General features: G+C 41.5%; 1 protein-coding gene across 3 annotated transcripts in view; it reads left to right on the top strand.

The window, feature by feature from the left end:
• The first annotated feature begins 230 nt into the window (after nucleotides 1-230).
• Nucleotides 231-19,383, top strand: part of LOC311133063 (putative ATP-dependent RNA helicase ddx6) — a 36,315-nt gene continuing 17,162 nt past the window's right edge. Inside the window, exons 1-10 of one of the 3 annotated variants that reach the window (XM_084166495.1) lie at nucleotides 291-451; nucleotides 1,504-2,526; nucleotides 3,425-3,488; nucleotides 3,605-3,709; nucleotides 4,159-4,288; nucleotides 7,764-7,910; nucleotides 10,301-10,395; nucleotides 10,709-10,831; nucleotides 14,243-14,371; nucleotides 18,400-18,516. In XM_084166495.1, the coding sequence (XP_084022621.1) occupies nucleotides 2,339-2,526; nucleotides 3,425-3,488; nucleotides 3,605-3,709; nucleotides 4,159-4,288; nucleotides 7,764-7,910; nucleotides 10,301-10,395; nucleotides 10,709-10,831; nucleotides 14,243-14,371; nucleotides 18,400-18,516 (1,098 nt within the window). In that variant the 5' untranslated portion in view covers nucleotides 291-451; nucleotides 1,504-2,338. Of the gene's footprint in view, nucleotides 452-1,503; nucleotides 2,527-3,424; nucleotides 3,489-3,604; nucleotides 3,710-4,158; nucleotides 4,289-7,763; nucleotides 7,911-10,300; nucleotides 10,396-10,708; nucleotides 10,832-14,242; nucleotides 14,372-18,399; nucleotides 18,517-19,383 lie in introns of those variants that run through there. The other 2 variants (XM_084166496.1, XM_084166494.1) reach the window with 2 other exon arrangements.

Genomic DNA, 19,383 nt, shown 5'->3' with positions numbered 1-19,383 from the left:
TAGTATGAGGGAGAAGGGGATACAGGAAATTAGTTTAAAGAGTATATTGAGTAGAACGTCATTAGAAATAGTCTCAAATATTTTGTTATCTTCTTTAAGAGCAACGGGGCTGGCAGGTTGGATTTAGTTTCTCCCTGTTCCTGGCCCACACTCCAGTACAGTAGGTGGCGGTAACGCACCATAACGTTGGATGCCAACCGCCGATAAACCCCACTGAAGAAGAAGAAGCTGACGTTGTTCAGGTATCCTATTGCAATAGTAGAGGGCCGCATCCGTCTAGAACTTCATGTGATTTAAATCGGAGAGGACGAAGAAAAGAAGGCGACCATGTTGAATTAGCAAGAACAAACACAATAGAGACGTTTTATTTTGAGTGAATTTAATCTAAGGTAAAATAGGTAATTGATCTGCCGCAAACATTTGTGATAAATAACATCAGAGGGAGAGAAAGGTGAGTGTTTCGGTCTGTTATATACCATTTGCATTAGCTATAAAGATTTAAAGTGACGTTCGCTAGGCAGCTAGCTAATGTACTAAGTAGCCTGTCAGACATTGAAAACGACAGCCCGCTAGCCATCAAAGTTGACGAAACTGGCTAGCTAGCTGGCTAACGGCAATTAAATATAACGTTACCCTAGCATATATATATAAATAAATAAAATAACCACTTTCATCTGTGGTGTAACGCTAGCTAACTAAATTAGTATTTACAGTACTGTTATTCAGCTAACTAGATAGCTAAGTTAACGTTAACTGGCTAACTAAATCTCTTCCTTTTTGTAGCACTAAATCAAATCGCGCTTGAGTTAGCACAATGTTAAGGTAGTTAACTACTGACTGGGAACATTAACTGGCTTCCTACCTTTATTTGGCCTAGAAGGGTACCCCCGTTGTTCGATCAGTTGTCTAGCTAGAAAATTAGCTAGCTTGCATTGAATGTCAGTGGTACGCTAGCATAACCACTAACGTTAGTTGGCCAGCTAGGTAGGTCGCATCTAACTATTAATTTAACGTATCTAACGTTATGCCAATGACTTGTTTATTAAGTTGTCCATACATTTGTAATTCACTTTAATTTAAATGCAGATGCTTCTATCTAATTTCCTCAAAGTTATTTCAAACTTTGCACGTGATTACGGCTATAAAGTTGCTATGAGTCCCACATTGTTGCCATTTATAGCCTAACGTTGCGCTCGTCTATGATCTGGTTCCATACTGTATGCGCTTGTAGTGTTGGCAACTCTTCTGTCATCTGTGGTCATGCCCTACACGAGTTGACTGGAATACACTACAGACTGATCCACCAAGCCAACATTATACATTTTTTTTTAGCCTTGTGCCTGCCAAATACATTTTTCAAATTATGTAGTTGGGGACTTGAACAGAATATGTGGGCGTCTATTCTACGTTGTATTGTTAAGTTTTAAAGCGAAGTCTAGGGCGAGGCCTATATAGTATTCATTCTGACTACTTATAAAATAAAATGTTCCTTCTTCCTGTCAGGTGACACAGGCTTGAGTTGTTGCAACGGAAAGGAGCTGAATACCACCCCACTCACACACAAAGCTACACACTTTGACAGAATACCTGTGGTGTCAAAGAGAGAGGAGGGAGACCCAGCTGAAACAAAGGGGACAGACAGAGGAGCCCAAGGGGAACTTAAAGCTGGTTTACTTTTTGGACTACAGTTACCCTTTGTTTTATTTTTAAACATCAGGAAACTACTTTTACACGTGGATGGACATTTACACACAGAGTGGAAAACAAATATTGAACAATAAGGACCATATTATTTTGGAGAAATATTTGTACAAATGTTTGAAAAACCATTTGCAAGGACATCGATGTTGCGCAATTCAAAGGGACTCGACGCAAAACAAGGAAATGTTGTTTAATTAAATAAAGCGATGTAACTTTTGAACAAAGATTATATTACAGATACTATTCCCTCTGTTCAAATCGTCTTAGCAGTTCTATTGCAGGACTTAAACTCCTTGATACTTGTTTACATCTTTTTTATATTGTGGGCAGGTATAAAAATATTTATGCATTTGAATGCACATAGCTCTTCATTTGGAAGAGCTCTTGTATAAATACAATTTTTTTTCATACGTCAGTAAACTCTGAAGGGGACTGAACTGCACGTACGTGTGTGTATATGTAAAAACTACAAATAGACTTCTGTTGTAAAAGCTTGAAAAAAAAGGAGAATAGTGTTTAATGCTTTATTAGACTCATCTACTTTCGAAGAGGCTTTTTAAGAAAAGAAAAAAACTAAGAGGGGGGGGGGGGGGGGGGGGGATACGTACATCTTTGAGAATAAAAACAAAGGAAAGAAATGGCATCCGCAAGAATGGAGAACCTTGGCCCTGTTGTCATGGGACTGAACAAGCAGAACGGGCAGCTTAGGGGGGCGCCTAAACCGGCCTCTCCCCAATCAGGACCCCTCGTCCTGGGCTCTCTTTCAGGCAAGGCCATAGGTGCACCCCAGAAAGCAGGTGCTGCCCTGGAGGGAACTGGCATTAGGTACACATTTCTCTTACACCCCTGTTTCACCCAGTGACTAAAACAATTGTGTGCTGCTCGTATAGTATATTTTACTTTCATACCATGTTTTAGAAGTGATAACCCTGTAGATTTTGTTTTAGAAATCAGCAGTGAGTGTGTGCAGGTGTTCTCTTAATACCCTCTTAGATGTAAGGTCTCCATTTTAGGGGACCTGCATGGTTCTGGTACCGGTTCCAACCAACATTTTCGCTTATAAATTGATCTGTGGATACCATTGATCAAAATGGCTTGCATTGAGCGATAGCCTTGGTTCCTACGGACACTGTTTTTTTTCTGAGCATGTGTGATGTATATACCTGCAATCGTTACATCGTAGCGCAGCAGGAGGGAGTGGTTTCATCACGGTAGCACATTCAGAGATCGATTCTATAGACATTCATTTAAGATAATTCCGATATCAGAGCTTTGTGAGATGTTCACAGCGATGGGGGCAGACATTTTGATCAAGAGAGACCTTTAGAAAATATACACATTTTCTCCACTAAACATACAAATATGTATTTTACAGTTATAGGGAAGGTGAAATCTTATAGTTAGTAGTTTTATAATTTGATTATGCTATATTTAGAAAGCATGTCATTTCAAGCCTTATTCATACAGTTTTGTTGAATAAGAAATACATCATATAAAATATTTCATATTTGTACCGTGTACTTGAGCTTAAATCCTCAAATGACTACACCTCAGCAATTTATAAAAATGGTTTACCTGAAAGTTGAGATTGTAACCTTTGAGTATGCTGCATTACTAGTTATTGTTTATAGCCCTTTCATGATAAATAATTACTTTTGGGGATTACATTTAGTTACATATAACTGGTTAATTGCTCTCTTCTCTCATTGGTGCCCTTCATCAGGTTTGGAGATGACTGGAAAAAGAGCCTACAGCTCCCTCCCAAAGACACCAGGGTCAGAACCTCTGTAAGTTATGGTACAATGCAGCATGCTTTGTGTTTCACTAGCTCAGGATTTTCCCAGTGTAATTTTAATCAAATCTGTTACTTCTGATGTCTAACCCCTTCCTTGCTATGTCCCAGGATGTAACGTCCACTAAGGGAAATGAGTTTGAGGACTACTGTCTGAAACGGGAGCTCCTGATGGGCATCTTTGAGATGGGCTGGGAGAAGCCCTCCCCTGTCCAGGTACGACACTCACTGGGAGCTTCTCTGCCCACAGATCACCATTGAAACTGGGGGATTCCCTTGCTGTAAATTGGCTCCTGATTCTGATGCCTATAACCTATATAGCTACTTTAATGTGATGCGCCAGAACTTTTGTATAATTTCAGCCAATAGAGCCAAAACAGATCCCTGTTTTTTGTGTACTATGTCATCCAATTGTGTACTACGTCATCCATTTCATATGATATGTTGCGTCTTGCAAAAATGTGTATTAAATGTTTTGAATCCAATTCGTACAATATGTTACGAATTTGTTGAACTTAAGATCCTGTACTGCATTTTTTAGTTCTGCATACCTGAAGTCTTTGGACTTTTGTAGTTTGTCATAGTGATAATGTTACACATTTTGATAATAGCCATGTTTTGTTTGTGATGATAAACTACGTTAAACCAGAGTTTGTCACTTTCAGGAGGAGAGCATTCCCATAGCCCTGTCAGGACGAGACATCCTGGCCCGAGCCAAGAATGGAACAGGGAAGAGTGGGGCCTACCTCATCCCTATGCTGGAGAGAATAGACCTGAAGAAGGACTATATACAGGGTGAGACGAGGCGCTTCACATGATACATACTTATCTCTACTACTACTACTACTACTACTACTCAGGGCTCCAGACTAACATTTTCCTCTGATGGCACTGGTGCCTAGGGCTGTGGCGGTCACTATTTTGTCAGACGGTTATTGTAATGTAAAAGACTACCGGTCTCACGGTAATTGACTGTTAATTAATATAAACACGTTTAGCATCTCCTGGCCTCCATGCATACAAGCTGCTGATGCGTGCCTTTAGAACATTTACATTTAAAATGTATTTCAGAAGAACAGAATGAGTTGGCCTACTGTATGTTATCTGGCTATGCGCCATGCCATAGGCCAGGGATGGGCAACTGCGGCCCCCCTTTTGTAGGCCTGTGGACCAATTTCACAGAATTGCATGAAAAGTATTCTCTCTGCCCCATGGCAAAAATGTGTAGAATTGCAACAAACTTGCTTTAAAACGGCAACATTTTCTCTACACCCCATGGAAAAATGTGCAAAATTGCAGGAAATTAACTTTATGTACGGATGTGGGTACACAGACCCCCGAGCAACTGCGGCCCCTCATGAGTTCCATTTATTTTGTGACCCTCACCCCAATCAAAGTTGCCCATTCCTGCAATAGGCTTGTTCATTAACCAGACAAGATACAGTATGCTTATAAGTCCTGTGCCATTTTTATATTAAATGATTTTATAGTAAGAAGAATATAATTGAACTTAGCTGAATAAAATGGAAAGGATTTTTCCCATTCAGGAGTTATTTGGCAACTTTGATAGTGATTTTTGTGTGATAGTTTATAAAATATATAGCCTAATTGACAAGTGAACACTGAATATTTTAGCCTTTACAAATAGATAAACCTCTTAGTTAGCCATCTCGTCCACCTTAGCAATTTGATCCCTGGTTCATTTAATAAGGGAATTATTTTATAAAGACATAAAGTATTTGGTTGTAAAGTTGCAGGGTGACCAATCATCCTCCAGGAGAGCTACTGGGTGTGCAGGCCTTTGCTCCAGCCCTGCTCAAACACACCACAATGTAAAAAATGAGTTGCTCAACAGGACCTTGATAAGCTGACAGGTGTGTTTGAGCAGGGTTGGATCAAAAGACTGCACACCCAGTAGCTCTCCAGATGAAGGGTTGACGGACCACATGTGTTTTATACAGTAGCCTATCAATGCAGTGACTTGAGCTTTCGGACAAGTAAAAAATCAGGCCTACTTGTCCAAAGGACAAGTGGCTAAAAAAATGAATGTCTAGCCCTGTATATGCTATTGATGATTTGAGAAAGTCGCCAAAAAAAGCTCTTCCTTGCCTCAGGCTGCAAACACTGTTCTCCATGAAGTGATTATATTTTCACCCATCTGACTATTTTCAATTTAATCTTGTCTTTCCTAATATGTAAAATTGGTTTCGATTTAGGATGGCCCATTATCAAATGGTCAGGGGGGAAAAAATACATGTCATCCGTATGCACTCGAATAGCGAATGGAGGCCGCTTTCCCGCCAGTTTGTTTTTCAATCCTCCCGGGTAGGCTACTCCGGTTATTTCATTCCACGCATCAACCACTGTTTGAGGAGCATGCAGCCTCTCGCTGCGTGACAGGTGATTATTCCACCCAAAGTCTGTATGCCGTGTGCTCTCCAACCCTGTTCCTGCAGCTACCCAGTGCTTAATTTGGGAAAGTAAGTGATATCTGTTTGGGAACATCGGTGGTAACAAGCTTTCACATCGAAACAACATATTTCATTAAACTGTTGACAGCCCCTCTCTCTGCACGTTCGAGAAAGGAATTAAGGAGAGCGAGGAGATGGAAATGCACAGTGGTGAGATTCTGTAGGTTAAGGTAATGTCAGCCTAAAATGCCTTATTACTAGGCTAATCAAAATCAAATACAAATTCACTATAAGTGTACGCTAACTCTGTAAGCCGCCCTGCACAATCAATGAACCAACAGCATCGCCTAGCCCTATACATTCTCTCCTAGACTCATGGATAGAAAGTTTAGAGCGTAGCATATCTAACCAGTCCATCCAGTATGCATAATAATACAGTCCTCACTCAAAAGGAGATTACTAGAATTTGTTTAATTTTGGATTATAGGCTAGACCAATTATGTACCAAAGACATCTTAAATCTGTATATATTTTTTAATGCATAATATGCGGTAGGCTATGTATTGTATAACGGCAATCATTATTTTAAATTAGGTTTTTTTCGGGCTTGGGCTAATATATAGGCCTATGCGTATCGGTGTTTTGAATTACATTTACATTTTAGTCATTTAGCAGACGCTCTTATCCAGATCGACTTACAGTTAGTGCATACATTATTTTATTGAAAAAAATATATATGTCTTTTTATTTTCATACCCCCCGTGGGAATCGAACCCACAACCCTGGCGTTGCAAAATTTTTCCCCCGCAAAATCTCTGCACTAATTTGAGATAATTTCCACACTATCACGTAGGGCTGCACTATGTGGGCAAACAATCTAGGCCTTATTTTTAAAAGAATGATGCAATTGCGATTTCACTTGTGATAAGAGCAAAACACTTGTGTGAACTGTTGGAATCATGGAAATAGCAGGATTATTCTAATTCCATAGTTAGAATATAATAGTGGGCACTTTGAATACAGTGTTTGACGTGACAATGATTGAAAATGCCAGGGGGGAGTTATTGTGACAGGGTAGGAACCAAAGTGTCTGTGTTTCCTAGGCGATGTTATAATCTTTGGGTACATTGAATGTTTTCTCTTAGCTACTTCATGTAGCTGACATATTCTTGCGTCATGTATTCCTCTTTGATTTAAAAGATACTGTTGCACAAACAACATGCTGATTTAGGTCTACACCATCACTGGTATTATCAGGCTGTATAGCTAAATACAATTGCTCTGACTCAGTACATTTATTAGCTAGCTAGCGATTTCACATTAGCGGCTAATAAGATTTAGGCCCAACTTGCTAAGAAAATACTAACTGTTTGCAGATGTAATAAACACACACTAATAGTGTAATTATAGAACGCTAAAGGATTTACATTAAGAAGCAAAGTGAAAACGGCATTGTTGTCATCAACATTGTTGCAGACTGAAAGCAAGTGTCTCGTGGTCGAGGAACAACAAATGTGCTCTTTGAGTGATGGGGCGGGGCTAAGTCTGTGTGGAAAGCGGCATGGAGAGCGAGCGCGGAGAGGGATGACTCAAGTAGCGAAGTAAACTATAAAAATGGATGTTACACACGGCGTGTCATTTAACAAACCAAACATGCAAATACCGTTATAGAAGGTAAAGTAAAAACCCAAACCGGTCCGTGCATCAATACTGGTATATCGTAAAATACGGTATACCGCCCAGCCCTACTGTACCCCTCTTCGTACATTCTCTCCCTATCTGTCAAACCTCATCGACTTGCACTTTTCATATCTATACCTCTTACACTTACCCATATCCACCTCTTCCTCTCTCCCAAGCCATTGTGATGGTGCCCACTCGTGAGCTGGCCCTGCAGGTGAGCCAGATCAGTATCCAGATCAGCAAGCACCTGGGTGGAGTGAAAGTAATGGCCACCACGGGCGGCACCAACCTGCGAGATGACATCATGCGCCTGGACGAGACTGGTAATGACCCAACAGCATCACATTGTCACTTCATACCAAGAGTGGTATCTTGCGACGTATAAATGCACAATATACAGTGGGGTCCGAAATTGACACCCTTGATAAAGTTGAGCAAAAATGACTGTATTGAGCCTATATTGTGTGCTCCAATCTTTATTTGATTTTTTTCTAAAATGTTTTACGAGTTGGAGAACACATTGGGAGGGATCTTAGACCAATCCTCCATACAGAATCCTTCAAGATCCTTTATCATTCATCTGTGCTTATGGACTGCCTCTTCAATTCAAACCACAGGTTTTTGAGTTTCAAATCCGGAGACTTGAGATGGCCATTGCAAAATGTTAACTTTGTGGCCAAAATACAATTTCTTTGTGGATTTTGATGTGTGCTTGGGGTTATTGTCTTGCTGGAAGATTGACTTGCGATCAAGTGTCAGCCTCCTAGCGGAGGCAACCAGGTTTTTGGCTAAAATGTTCTGGTACTGGGTAAAGTTTATGATGCTGTTGACCTTAACAAGGGCCCCAGGACCAGTGGAAGCAATATAGCCCCATAACATCAAAGATCCACCACAATATTGTACATACAGTACCAGTCAAAAGTTTGGAGACGCCTACTCATTCCAGGGTCTTATTTTTTAAAACTATTTTCTACATTGTAGAATAATAGTGAAGACATCAAAACTATGAATTTACACATGGAATCATGTAGTAACCAAAAAAGTGTTAAACAAATCAAAATGTATTTGAGATTCTTCAAAACAGCCACTCTGCCATGATGACAGCTTTGCACACTCTTGGCATTCTCTCAACCAGCTTCATGAGGAAGTCACATTTTTACATTTTAGTAATTTAGCAGACGCTCTTATCCAGAGCGACTTAGTAAGTGAGTGCATAATTTTTTTTTGCATACTGGCCCCCCGTGGGAATCGAACCCACAACCCTGGCGTTGCAAACGCCATGCTCTACCAACTGAGCTACACGGGACTAGTCACCTGGAATGCATTCCAATTAACAGGTGTGCCTTGTTAATTTGTGGAACTTCTTTCCTTCTTAATGCGTTTGAGCCAATCAGTTGTGTTGTGACAAGGTAGGGGTGGAATACAGAAGATAGCCCTATTTGGTAAAAGACCAAGTCCATATTATGGCAAGAACAGCTCAAATAAGCAAAGCGAAACGACAGTCCATCATTACTTTAAGACGTGAAGGTCCGTCAACACGGAACATTTCAAGAACTTTGAAAGTTTCTTCAAGTGCAGTCGCAATAACCATCAAGCGCTATGATGAAACTGGCTCTCATGAGGACCACCACAGGAAAGGAAGACCCAGCGTTACCTCTGCTGCAGAGGATACGTTCATTAGAGTTAACTGCACCTCAGATTGCAGCCCAAATAAATGCTTCAGAGTTCAAGTGACAGACACATCTCAACATCAACTGTTCAGAGGAGACTGCGTGAGTCAGGCCTTCATGGTCGAATTGCTGCAAAGAAACCACTACTAAAGGACACCAATAATAAGAAGAGACTTGCTTGGGCCAAGAAACACGAGCAATGGACATTAGACCGGTGGAAATCTGTCCTTTGGTCTGATGAGTCCAAATTGGAGATTTTTAGTTCCAACCGCCGTGTCTTTGTGAGACGCAGAGTAGGTGAACGGATGATCTCTGCATGTGTTGAAATGAGTGCATGCGCAGAGAAGAATCCCATACATACTGTAAAATATGGTGGTGGATCTTTGTTATGGGGCTATTTTTCTTTCACTAGCAAAAACCTGGTTGCCTCTGCCAGGAGGCTGACACTTGAATGTAAGTGGCTCTTCCAGCAAGACACTAACCCCAAGCACACATAAAAATTCACAAAGAAATTGTCATTTGGCCACAAAATCAACATTTTGCAATGGCCATCTCAGTCTCTGGACTTGAAACCAATCTGTGGTTTGAATTTAAGAGGGCAGTCCATAAGCACAGACAAAGGATATCAAGGATCTGGAAGGATTCTGTATGGAGGAATGGTCTAAGATTGCTCCCAATGTGTTCTTGAACTTGTAAAACATTTTACAAAAAGGCTCAGTGCCGTTATCCTTGCAAGGTTAGGTATTGAAAACAGGGGGTCAATAATTTTGACACCTACCTTTTTGAGAGACTAAAATTACTTGTTAATTACTATTACTTGTTAAACAATCTCTTTCTCTGAGCAATTGTATAATTTCCCAATTCGTTTTGAGCATACAAAATAGCACTGTATTTGAATAATTTTATACAATCATTTTTGCTAATCTTTATCAAGGATGTCAATAATTTTGGACCCCACTGTACACTACAAACAAGTCACAAAACCTCAAAGCTGTACACAAAGGCACATCTGTAATGGTGGTGTTTCTGATTCTCTCTCTCAGTGCATGTGGTCATAGCCACACCCGGCAGGATCCTGGACTTGATAAAGAAGGGCGTGGCCAAAGTGGATAGAGTCCAGATGATGGTGATGGATGAGGTGAGTGTGTGAATACGTGGTACCTGAGTCAATCAACCACTCAATATACTAAGCTACTGTAGATGACTCCAGAGAATCAGTCCTTGAGCTATTTTGTTACAAGCCACTCATCAGGGCCTATCAAATCTGTTCTGGTTTATCAACCTACCAAAGAGGTTAAAGGGGATATATGTAATGTGTTCCCCTGCAACCAGCGCCAAATGTCAATTACATACCAGTAGTAGAAAATGCATAGAAATCCACGAGAGTAAAACATACTTTTTAGAACGCTGCTAATGCTCCTCTTAATAATAATGTAATCTGTTCCTCTCAGGCAGACAAGCTGCTGTCTCAGGACTTTGTGGTGCTCATCGAGGATATCATCAGCTACCTGGCCAAGGGCCGTCAGATCCTGCTGTACTCTGCCACCTTCCCCATCAGCGTGCAGAAGTTCATGGTGAGTAGTGCTACATGGCCCTGAGTCTCACCAACAGGCCAATCTGTTTTGCTCTTCCATAAAGAGACGATATACAGTGCATTCGGAAAGTATTCAGAACCCTTGACTTATTCCACATTTTGTTATGGTACAGCCTTATTCTAAAATGGATTATATATATATATATATATATATATATATATCATCAATTTACACACAATACTCCATAATGACAAAGCAAAAACAGGTTTTTAGAATTTTTTGCAAATGTATTACAAATAAAAAAAAACGATACCTTATTTACATAAGTATTTAGACCCTTTGCTATGGGACTTGAAATTGACCTCAGGTGCATCCTGTTTCCATTGATCATCCTTGAGATGTTTCTACAACTTGATTGGAGTCCACCTATGGTAAATTCAATTGAATGGACATGATTTGGAAAGGCACACACCTGTCTACACAGTTGACAGTGCATGTCAGAGCAAAAACCAAGCCATGAGGTCGAAGGAATTGTCCATAGAGCGCTGAGACAGGATTGTCGAGGCACAGAGCTGGGGAAGGGTCCTAAAAAATGTCTGCAGCATTGAAGGTCCCCAAGAACACAGTGGCCTACATCATTTTTAAATGGAAGAAGTTTGTAACCACCAACTCTTCCTAGAGCTGGCTGCCCGGCTGAACTGAGCAATCGGGGGGAGAAGGACCTTGGTCAGGGAGTTGACTAAGAACCCGATGGTCACTCTGACAGAGCTCCAGAGTTCCTCTGTGGAGATGGGATAACCTTCCAGAAGGACAACCATCTCTGCAGCACTCCACCAATCAGGCATTTTATGGTAGAGTGGCCAGATGGAAGCTACTCCTCAGTAAAAGGTACATGACAGCCCGCTTGGAGTTTTCCAAAAGGCACCTAAAGGACTCTCAGACCATGAGAAACAAGATTCTCTGGTCTGATGAAACCAAGATTGAACTCTTTGGCCTGAATGCCAAGTGTCACATCTGGAGGAAACCTGGCATCATCCCTACAGTGAAGCATGGTGGTGGCAGCATCATGCTGTGGGGGTGTTTTTCAGCGGCAGGGACTGGGAGACTAGTCAGGATCGAGTGAAAGCTGAACAGAGCAAAGTACAGAGATCTTTGATGAAAACCTGCTCCAGAGCGGTCAGGACCTCAGACTGGGGCGAAGGTTCACCTTCCAACAGGACAAAGACCCTAAGCACACAGCCAAGACAATGCAGGAGTGGCTTCGGGACAAGTCTCTGAATGTGATTGAGTGGCCCAGCCAGAGCCCGGACTTGAACCCGATCGAACATCTCTGGAGAGACCTGAAAATAGCTGTGCAGCGATGCTCCCCATACAACTTGACAGAACTTGAGAGGATCTGCAGAGAAGAATGGGAGAAACTCCCCAAATACAGGTGTGCCAAGCTTGTAGCGTTAAACCCAAGAAGACTCGAGGCTGTAATTGCTGCCAAAGGCGCTTCAACAAAGTACTGAGTAAAGGGTCTGAATACTTATGTAAATGTGATATTTCAGTTTAATTTTTTTATACATTTCCAAAAGTAAAAAAAAAAAAACAGTTTTTCCTTTGTCGTTATGGGGTGTTGTGTGTAGATTGAGAGAAGATAAATAATTTATTCCATTTCAGAATAAGGCTGTACCATATCAAAATCAAGGTTGTGGGGTCTGAATACCTTCCGAATGCACTGCATTTCATTGTCCATTTACATGGAAATTAATTTGCGACGTCAGCATACAGACACAATATATTACATGCAGTACGGAAAACTGGAAAGTTAGTACACAAGTCACACATTTACATTTTAACATATTCAAGGTCTGTATGGCCTACTGTCCGACCGTGTATTGGGCCTGCATCTGTCCATGTTCAGCATCCGGATAGCTGATGGAGTGAAACTTGCCTTGCTCTTATTCTTTCTGAAAAGTGGTACCCTTGATCTCCTTTCAGAGGGCAGCAGCTCAAAACATTGGGCAAGATTGTGTGTGGCGTCGTCTGATGTGCTTTGCCTTGCCCGTTGATCATAGAGGCCCTGAAGCCCCTTGCACTGCAGCCCGCAGAGCTTGGACCCCATGTTCAGTCTGACTGATCATACCCGTATTAGCCACTACCAGCCCAGGAAGCAAAGTCGGCACACTCTATAAATGGCAGGTGTAGTTGGAGAGTATCCTGGTGTTGACATTCAGTTGTCTGAGTCTGCGCAGGAGGTATTGTCGTTGTTGGCATTTTTTATTGATGTTCTGAGTGTTTGCATTAAGAGTGTGCTGTCCATGATGGTTCCCAGGTACTTAACTCCCCACTCTACCTCGTCACCACCCAGGACGAGGTGGCTCATTGGGTCTGCCTTACGGAAATCAATGAGAAGTTATTTTGTTTTGAGTGTGAGGTAGTTATTGCACCAGTCATGAACCCTGTTTACTTCTGTTTGGAAATGCAGCGTGTCATCTGAGAGGTCGACAAACGCTGTGTCATCTGCATATTACACTGCCAAGCAGTCGCTGTCGGAGCCTCTTAGATCATTGATGTATATGTGTACACAGATGAAGGGATGTTGTTGTTGAACTTGACATACTGCCACCTGTTCAGCAGGAAGTCCAGCAGCCACAAGGTAATGCTGGTGTCCATCTGTAGGTTGTAACATAGGTGAGGCTGCATCCGTGAAAAAGATGCACACATAAGTGAGGCCTCTCCAGGTGTCATGCACTATGCAACACCGCCAGGGCTGCATCCTCCACTGATGTTCTTCCTGTATGCAAACCTTCTTAAAATAATTATATATAGCTTAGTAGAACCCCACCCCCTCTCCCAGCTTAGACTCTTATGGGGTTTAAAGAGAGCGCAGAAGATGTCTGCCAGCTCATCTGAGCATTCCTTCATTAGCTGTCCCTTGATTTTGTCTGGTCCTTGCGCTTTGTTGGATTTGACTCTCTTGAAGACCCGTCTCACCTCCTCAATGGTTTGCTCCATCCAAGGCCTGGAGCTCCAGTTGTTCCCTCAGGCTTTCTGTTACAGTGGAGAAGTCGTCATTATCAAAGTGTTGTTCATTGACAAACTGTTCCTTGTCCTTTGTTTTTCCCTTGGGTTTTCTTCTTGGCTTGCCCGGTTGGGGTTTGCAAGGCCCTGCCTGCCTGAGATTCCCTGTGTGGAACATGGTTTCTTTTTGTAGTTGTCCTTAGCTTGGGCTATTTGTTGTTTTACTGTCCTCTGCAGGGTTTTCACTTCTTGGTTGCCAGCAGAAAAGTCTGTTGTCTTAAGTTGCTACAAGGGTCTAGCCGTGTGTATGCAGGCGCCCACGCAGACACGTGTTATCCTAGCATTGATTTACTCGGGCACTTCCATAACCCTCTCCTCTCCCTTTTTTCTCTGTCCCCCTTTCTTTCCTCCCCCACTCCCTGTCCTCCCTCTCTCCTTCACAAGGCCAAGCACCTGCAGAAGCCCTATGAAATCAACCTGATGGAGGAGCTGACTCTGAAGGGCATCACCCAGTACTACGCCTACGTCACTGAGAGACAAAAAGTCCACTGTCTCAACACACTGTTCTCCAGGGTAAGCCTTGGCACTATCAAACACACACTACGTGTGAATGTACATGTAGTCTGGTATGTGGGCACAGATTAGTGTACCATAGAGCCTTTACAGGCAGCCTTTATTACCATTTGTCTAACTCATTACTACAGTCTTTTAAGGCTGTGGCTGCAGATCTGACTTTTCCCTGACCTTTTTTTCCCCGGACTAAAGGTCCTGAACAGGGTTGGAAATTAACACCTGCCAAATGCGGGTATATTTTCTCTAATTGGCGGGTAAGAATGTCTATTTCACCAGCTATGTTGGCGGGTGGTCACACAGAGCATTTGGGAATATACCGTACCAGTCAAAAGTTTGGACACCTTTACTATTTTGTACATTGTAGAATAATAGTGAAGACATAAACTATGAAATAACACATGGAATCATGTAGTAAGCAAAAAAGTGTTAAACAAATCAAAATATATTTTAGATTCTTCAAATAGCCACCCTTTGCCTTGATGACAGCTTTGCACACTCTTGGCATTCTCTCAACCAGCTTCACCTGGAATGCTTTATCAACAGTCTTGAAGGAGTTCCCACGTGCTGAGCACTTGTTGGCTGCTTTTCCTTTACTTTGCGGTCCAAATCATCTCAATTGGGTTGAGGTTGGGTGATTGTGGAGGCCAGGTCATCTGATGCAGCCACTCCATCACTCTCCTTCTTGCCTGGAGGTGTGTTGGGTCAGAAAATTGTCCTGTTGAAAAAGAAAATTATATCCCATCTGGTTTGCGCTTAGTGGGACTGGCGTATCGCTGCAGAATGCTGTGGTAGCCATGCTGGTTAAGTGTGCCTTGAATTCTAAATAAATCACTGTCAGTGTCACCAGCAAAGCACTTCCACATCATCACACCACCTCCTCCATGCTTCACGGTGGGAACCACACATGCGGATATCATCCGTTCACCTACTCTGCGTCCCTCAAAGACACTGCGGTTGGAACCAAAAATCTCCAATTTGGACTCCAGACCAAAGGACAGATTTCCACCGGTCTAATTTCCATTGCTCATGTTTCTTGGACCAAGCAAGTCTCTTCTTCTTATTGGTGTCCTTTAGTAGTGGTTTCTTTGCAGCAATTTGACCATGAAGGCCTGATTCACACAATCTCCTCTGAACTGTTGATGTTTTATTTGTCACATACACGTGTTTAGCAGATGTTATTGCGGGTGTAGCGAAATGCTTGTGCTTCTAGCTCCGACAGCGCAGTAATATTTAACAATTTCACAACATATACCCTATACACACAAATCTAGTAAGGAATGGAATTTAAGAATATATACATATATGGACAAGCAATGACAGAGCGGCATGGACTAAGATGCAGTAGAATATTATAGAATACAGTATATACATATGAGATGAGTAATGCAAGGTATGTAAACATTATTAAAGTGACTAGTGTTCCATTTCTTCGTGGCCAGTGATTTCAATAGGCAGCAGCAGCCTCTAATGTGCTAGTGATGGCTATTTAACAGTCTGATGGCCTTGAGATAGAAGCTGTTTTTCATTCTCTCGGTCACAGCTTTGATGCACCTGTACTGACATCGCCTTCTGGATGATAGCAAGGTGAACAGGCAGTGGCTCGGGTGGTTGATGTCGTTGATCTTTTTGGCCTTCCTGTGACATCGGGTGCTGTAGGTGTCCTGGAGGGCGGGTAGTTTGCCCCCGGTAATGCGTTCGGCAGATTACTTTTTTTATGTGATTTTTGTCCATAAGGCCAATGTTATGTCTATTTCAGGCATATAATACTCCAAATGGGCAAAATGTCCACTTGTCTCACATGATCATAGGAAGTTCCAAACCCAAAAGTGAGTGAACCATGTCCAGATGGCCTATATAATGTCCAAATGGTATATATCAGTATGTTAAGTTCCGAATCAGCCTAGGTCTATTTGTCATGTTTGATCATAGGAAGTCAGAATTTCTTGTTGGTGTTGATTTCAGCCTGTCAATTTGGTGATGGTAAATCCCTACTTAAATATATTGCCAGTGCCAACATTTGCAGTATGAACCATTTGATCTCAAACCGTTTCATGTGGGTATACATTTAGATCAGGGGTCTCCAACAGGTCGATCACCAGCTACCAGTAACTCGCAGCCCATCTATGAGTAGCTCGCCAAACAATTCTGAAAGTACATGCATGACCAAATCTCACAAGTATCTTTCACCGCAAGCTCCCAGCTACTATATAATTAAATCAACATTGACATCCCACCTCTGGTTAGGTTTGGCTTTTTAAGCTAACACTATATCGGCCAATTAATTTCCAGCAGTATTGCCCCGGTCTGTCTGTGGTGCGCGCATTTGTCTATCACGCCGTGTGTAGCCAGTTGATGTGATAATTGTCTTGTGGGTTGACAGAAATACTTCCCCCAAAACCTTCTCAATTAAATGTTAACTGCAGAGTAGGCTTACCTGGCAGAAGTATATCATGAGTAAGTATATGATTTGTATCTATTATTTGTTATTTGCCAACTTTGCCATGAAATGAGCAGCAGCAGTACAGAACCATCGCTAGACCGGTACATTAGATGCCACATTCCTCACTCACTAGATGTGCAAATTAAGGTCCAGATGTGCAATTAAAGGGGAATTTCACTTAAATCCAAATGTTTAGTTTTCTTCCAGACCTAAAAACATTTGTCTTCTAATGTGATTTCAGCATTGGCATGGACTCAGAACATCCAATTTAGTTGTTTCTCTATTTTTGACTCTCAAAATAACAATTTAATACCAGGAAAAATAGAACAGAATATAATTTGGGAGAATATAAAACATAAGATTTTATAGGGCCCTCCCTTTTAGTTGTTTACTTACCATTATTTGACCAGGTATATTGGCAGAAAACAGTGCACTACTTTCTCTTGTACGCTAAGGACCTGGGGAAGACTTGTGGGGAAGCATTGCAGGGGAGAAGAGAAGAATGTGCATATTTAATGGCTAGAAATAAAGAGTAGCTCGCGACATGTTTTATTTTTTTAAAAGTAGCTCTCATGCTAGAAAAGGTTGGAGAACCCTGATTTAGATATTGAGTTATACAGTGTTGTTTCAAAGTAGTCTACAGTGTTTTGAATTATGTACAGTGAGTGAATTGTATAGCAGACGGTGTAAACAAACTGTAGCCTACCTATGTATTTTGCTTAGTCATGCGCTGAGAGAGATGCGGTGGTGTTTTTGTCTTACCGTAACGTTATACTATGCTATTATATTTGTTGCTGTTATGTGGAATACTATTTTGTGATCTTGCAGACATTTGATCTAACTTTAATAAACAAGCACCATTTGCCAGAGTAGCCTGTTCTCTACTAGCCTGGGAACCAGTCTCTTTAGCTAATCCACTCTCAGTACTCCATGTCATGTGCCAAAGAGACTGGCCTTCCTGCCATCTTCAAATATGAATATTCTATCATTAATGAGCTTGGGGAGAACAGAGGGTTTCATCCTGATTGGATCACTCTCACATCCATCCTCCAATCACAACGATTATGTAAATATTGGAACTATCACTTTTTTTTCTGCACAGAACATGTTGGTATCTGGTTGCTAAGCAACAGTTTTTGGATTGCCCAGACGAAACCAGTCAAGTTACTAGCTCATGACTAAATACAAACTGCAATTCCAACCACAAAACGTCTTAGTTTTGATTTTAAGCCTCAAAATACAAAAACTTGCTTAGCTAACAGCTAAATGTTTGTTTTTGACATTCTATTTTTGAGGCTCAACATTTTGTCAGGGAAAATATTACTCTTAATTCCAACAACCATAAATCCAGCGCATATTGGAACGTTGAGATTACCGAAAGGCCAGTCTCTTTGGCAATGTCCGGGAAAAGTCGGATCTTTTAAACCCTATCAGAAATGTTTACATTCATGTTAAACCATTGCCTAAGACCTGCCAGAACCCTGTATTTGTTTTTAAAGCTTTGAGATGCTCATTATTATGAAAAGCGCTATATAAAGTACATCTTATTATTATTATTGTTTGTTAGATTTAACATTTCCTTTCTCAGTTGCAGATCAATCAGTCCATCATCTTCTGTAACTCCACCCAGAGAGTTGAGCTGCTGGCCAAGAAGATCACCCAGCTGGGCTACTCCTGCTTCTACATCCACGCCAAGATGATGCAGGTCAGCGATTTAGAGTCACTCTTATTGTCCTACAAGAGGAAAATCTGCAGCCACTTGAAAGGAGGGGAAACATTATCAGGGGTTGGAACCAAAATTATTTTCCAATCGTTTCGTTCTGAACAGAACCATTTTTTTTTTTTTTTCGTTTCACTGTTCCGACCAGCAAAATAAAGTTCTGAAACTGTTTAAACCCCAAAAAAGTAACAGCTTATATCGTTCCTTTTTAAACCTCTGAAATCTTTTTTTATTTTTATTCATTCAATTACTTCACCAATCAGTGGAGATGGAGCAGCTTGCTATGGAGCGGGCAAGCTATTTACATGCATTGGACAGATGAGTGAAGGATGCGACTGAAATTTGCCAGGTGGGGAGAGAGAGTGTGGAGGAGGCTTTGCTCGGTGGGCATCTTGTTATGACATGCATCTGACTTAGGCCCACAGAATTATACCTACAGGGGAGCGGCTTCTATGAAGGAACTTTGAATGCCTTTGAAGTAACAAGCTTGTGTGTGCAGAGCGGCAATATAATTCAAATAAAAACGTCTTACCTTATTGTAGTTAAAAATCCAATGTGAAACGTGATCACTACAGTATCCTTAACTAGCATTGAAAAGGTTAATCCATTCTTCTCTAATTAAAAATCTCTCTTCCTAACTTCTGAATCACGCTTGTAACGTCAGTAGGCTACTAGACTATGCTTCTGAGGTGGAGAGGCAGGTTGCCTACACACACACACTGGCAAAGATTTTCTGGTAGGCAGACACTGGAATACGTTTGAGTGACAGAGTGAGGGCTTAGTTTTTTGTGGGACTGGGGAAAAAATGCCCGGAATGTAAAAAACGTTATTAACCGGTTCCCATGCTTTTAA

The sequence above is a fragment of the Coregonus lavaretus genome, assembly GCF_964263955.1.
Source record: "Coregonus lavaretus genome assembly, chromosome: 7".
Taxonomy (NCBI): domain Eukaryota; kingdom Metazoa; phylum Chordata; class Actinopteri; order Salmoniformes; family Salmonidae; genus Coregonus; species Coregonus lavaretus.
This window is presented reverse-complemented; position numbering and strand designations above follow the sequence as displayed.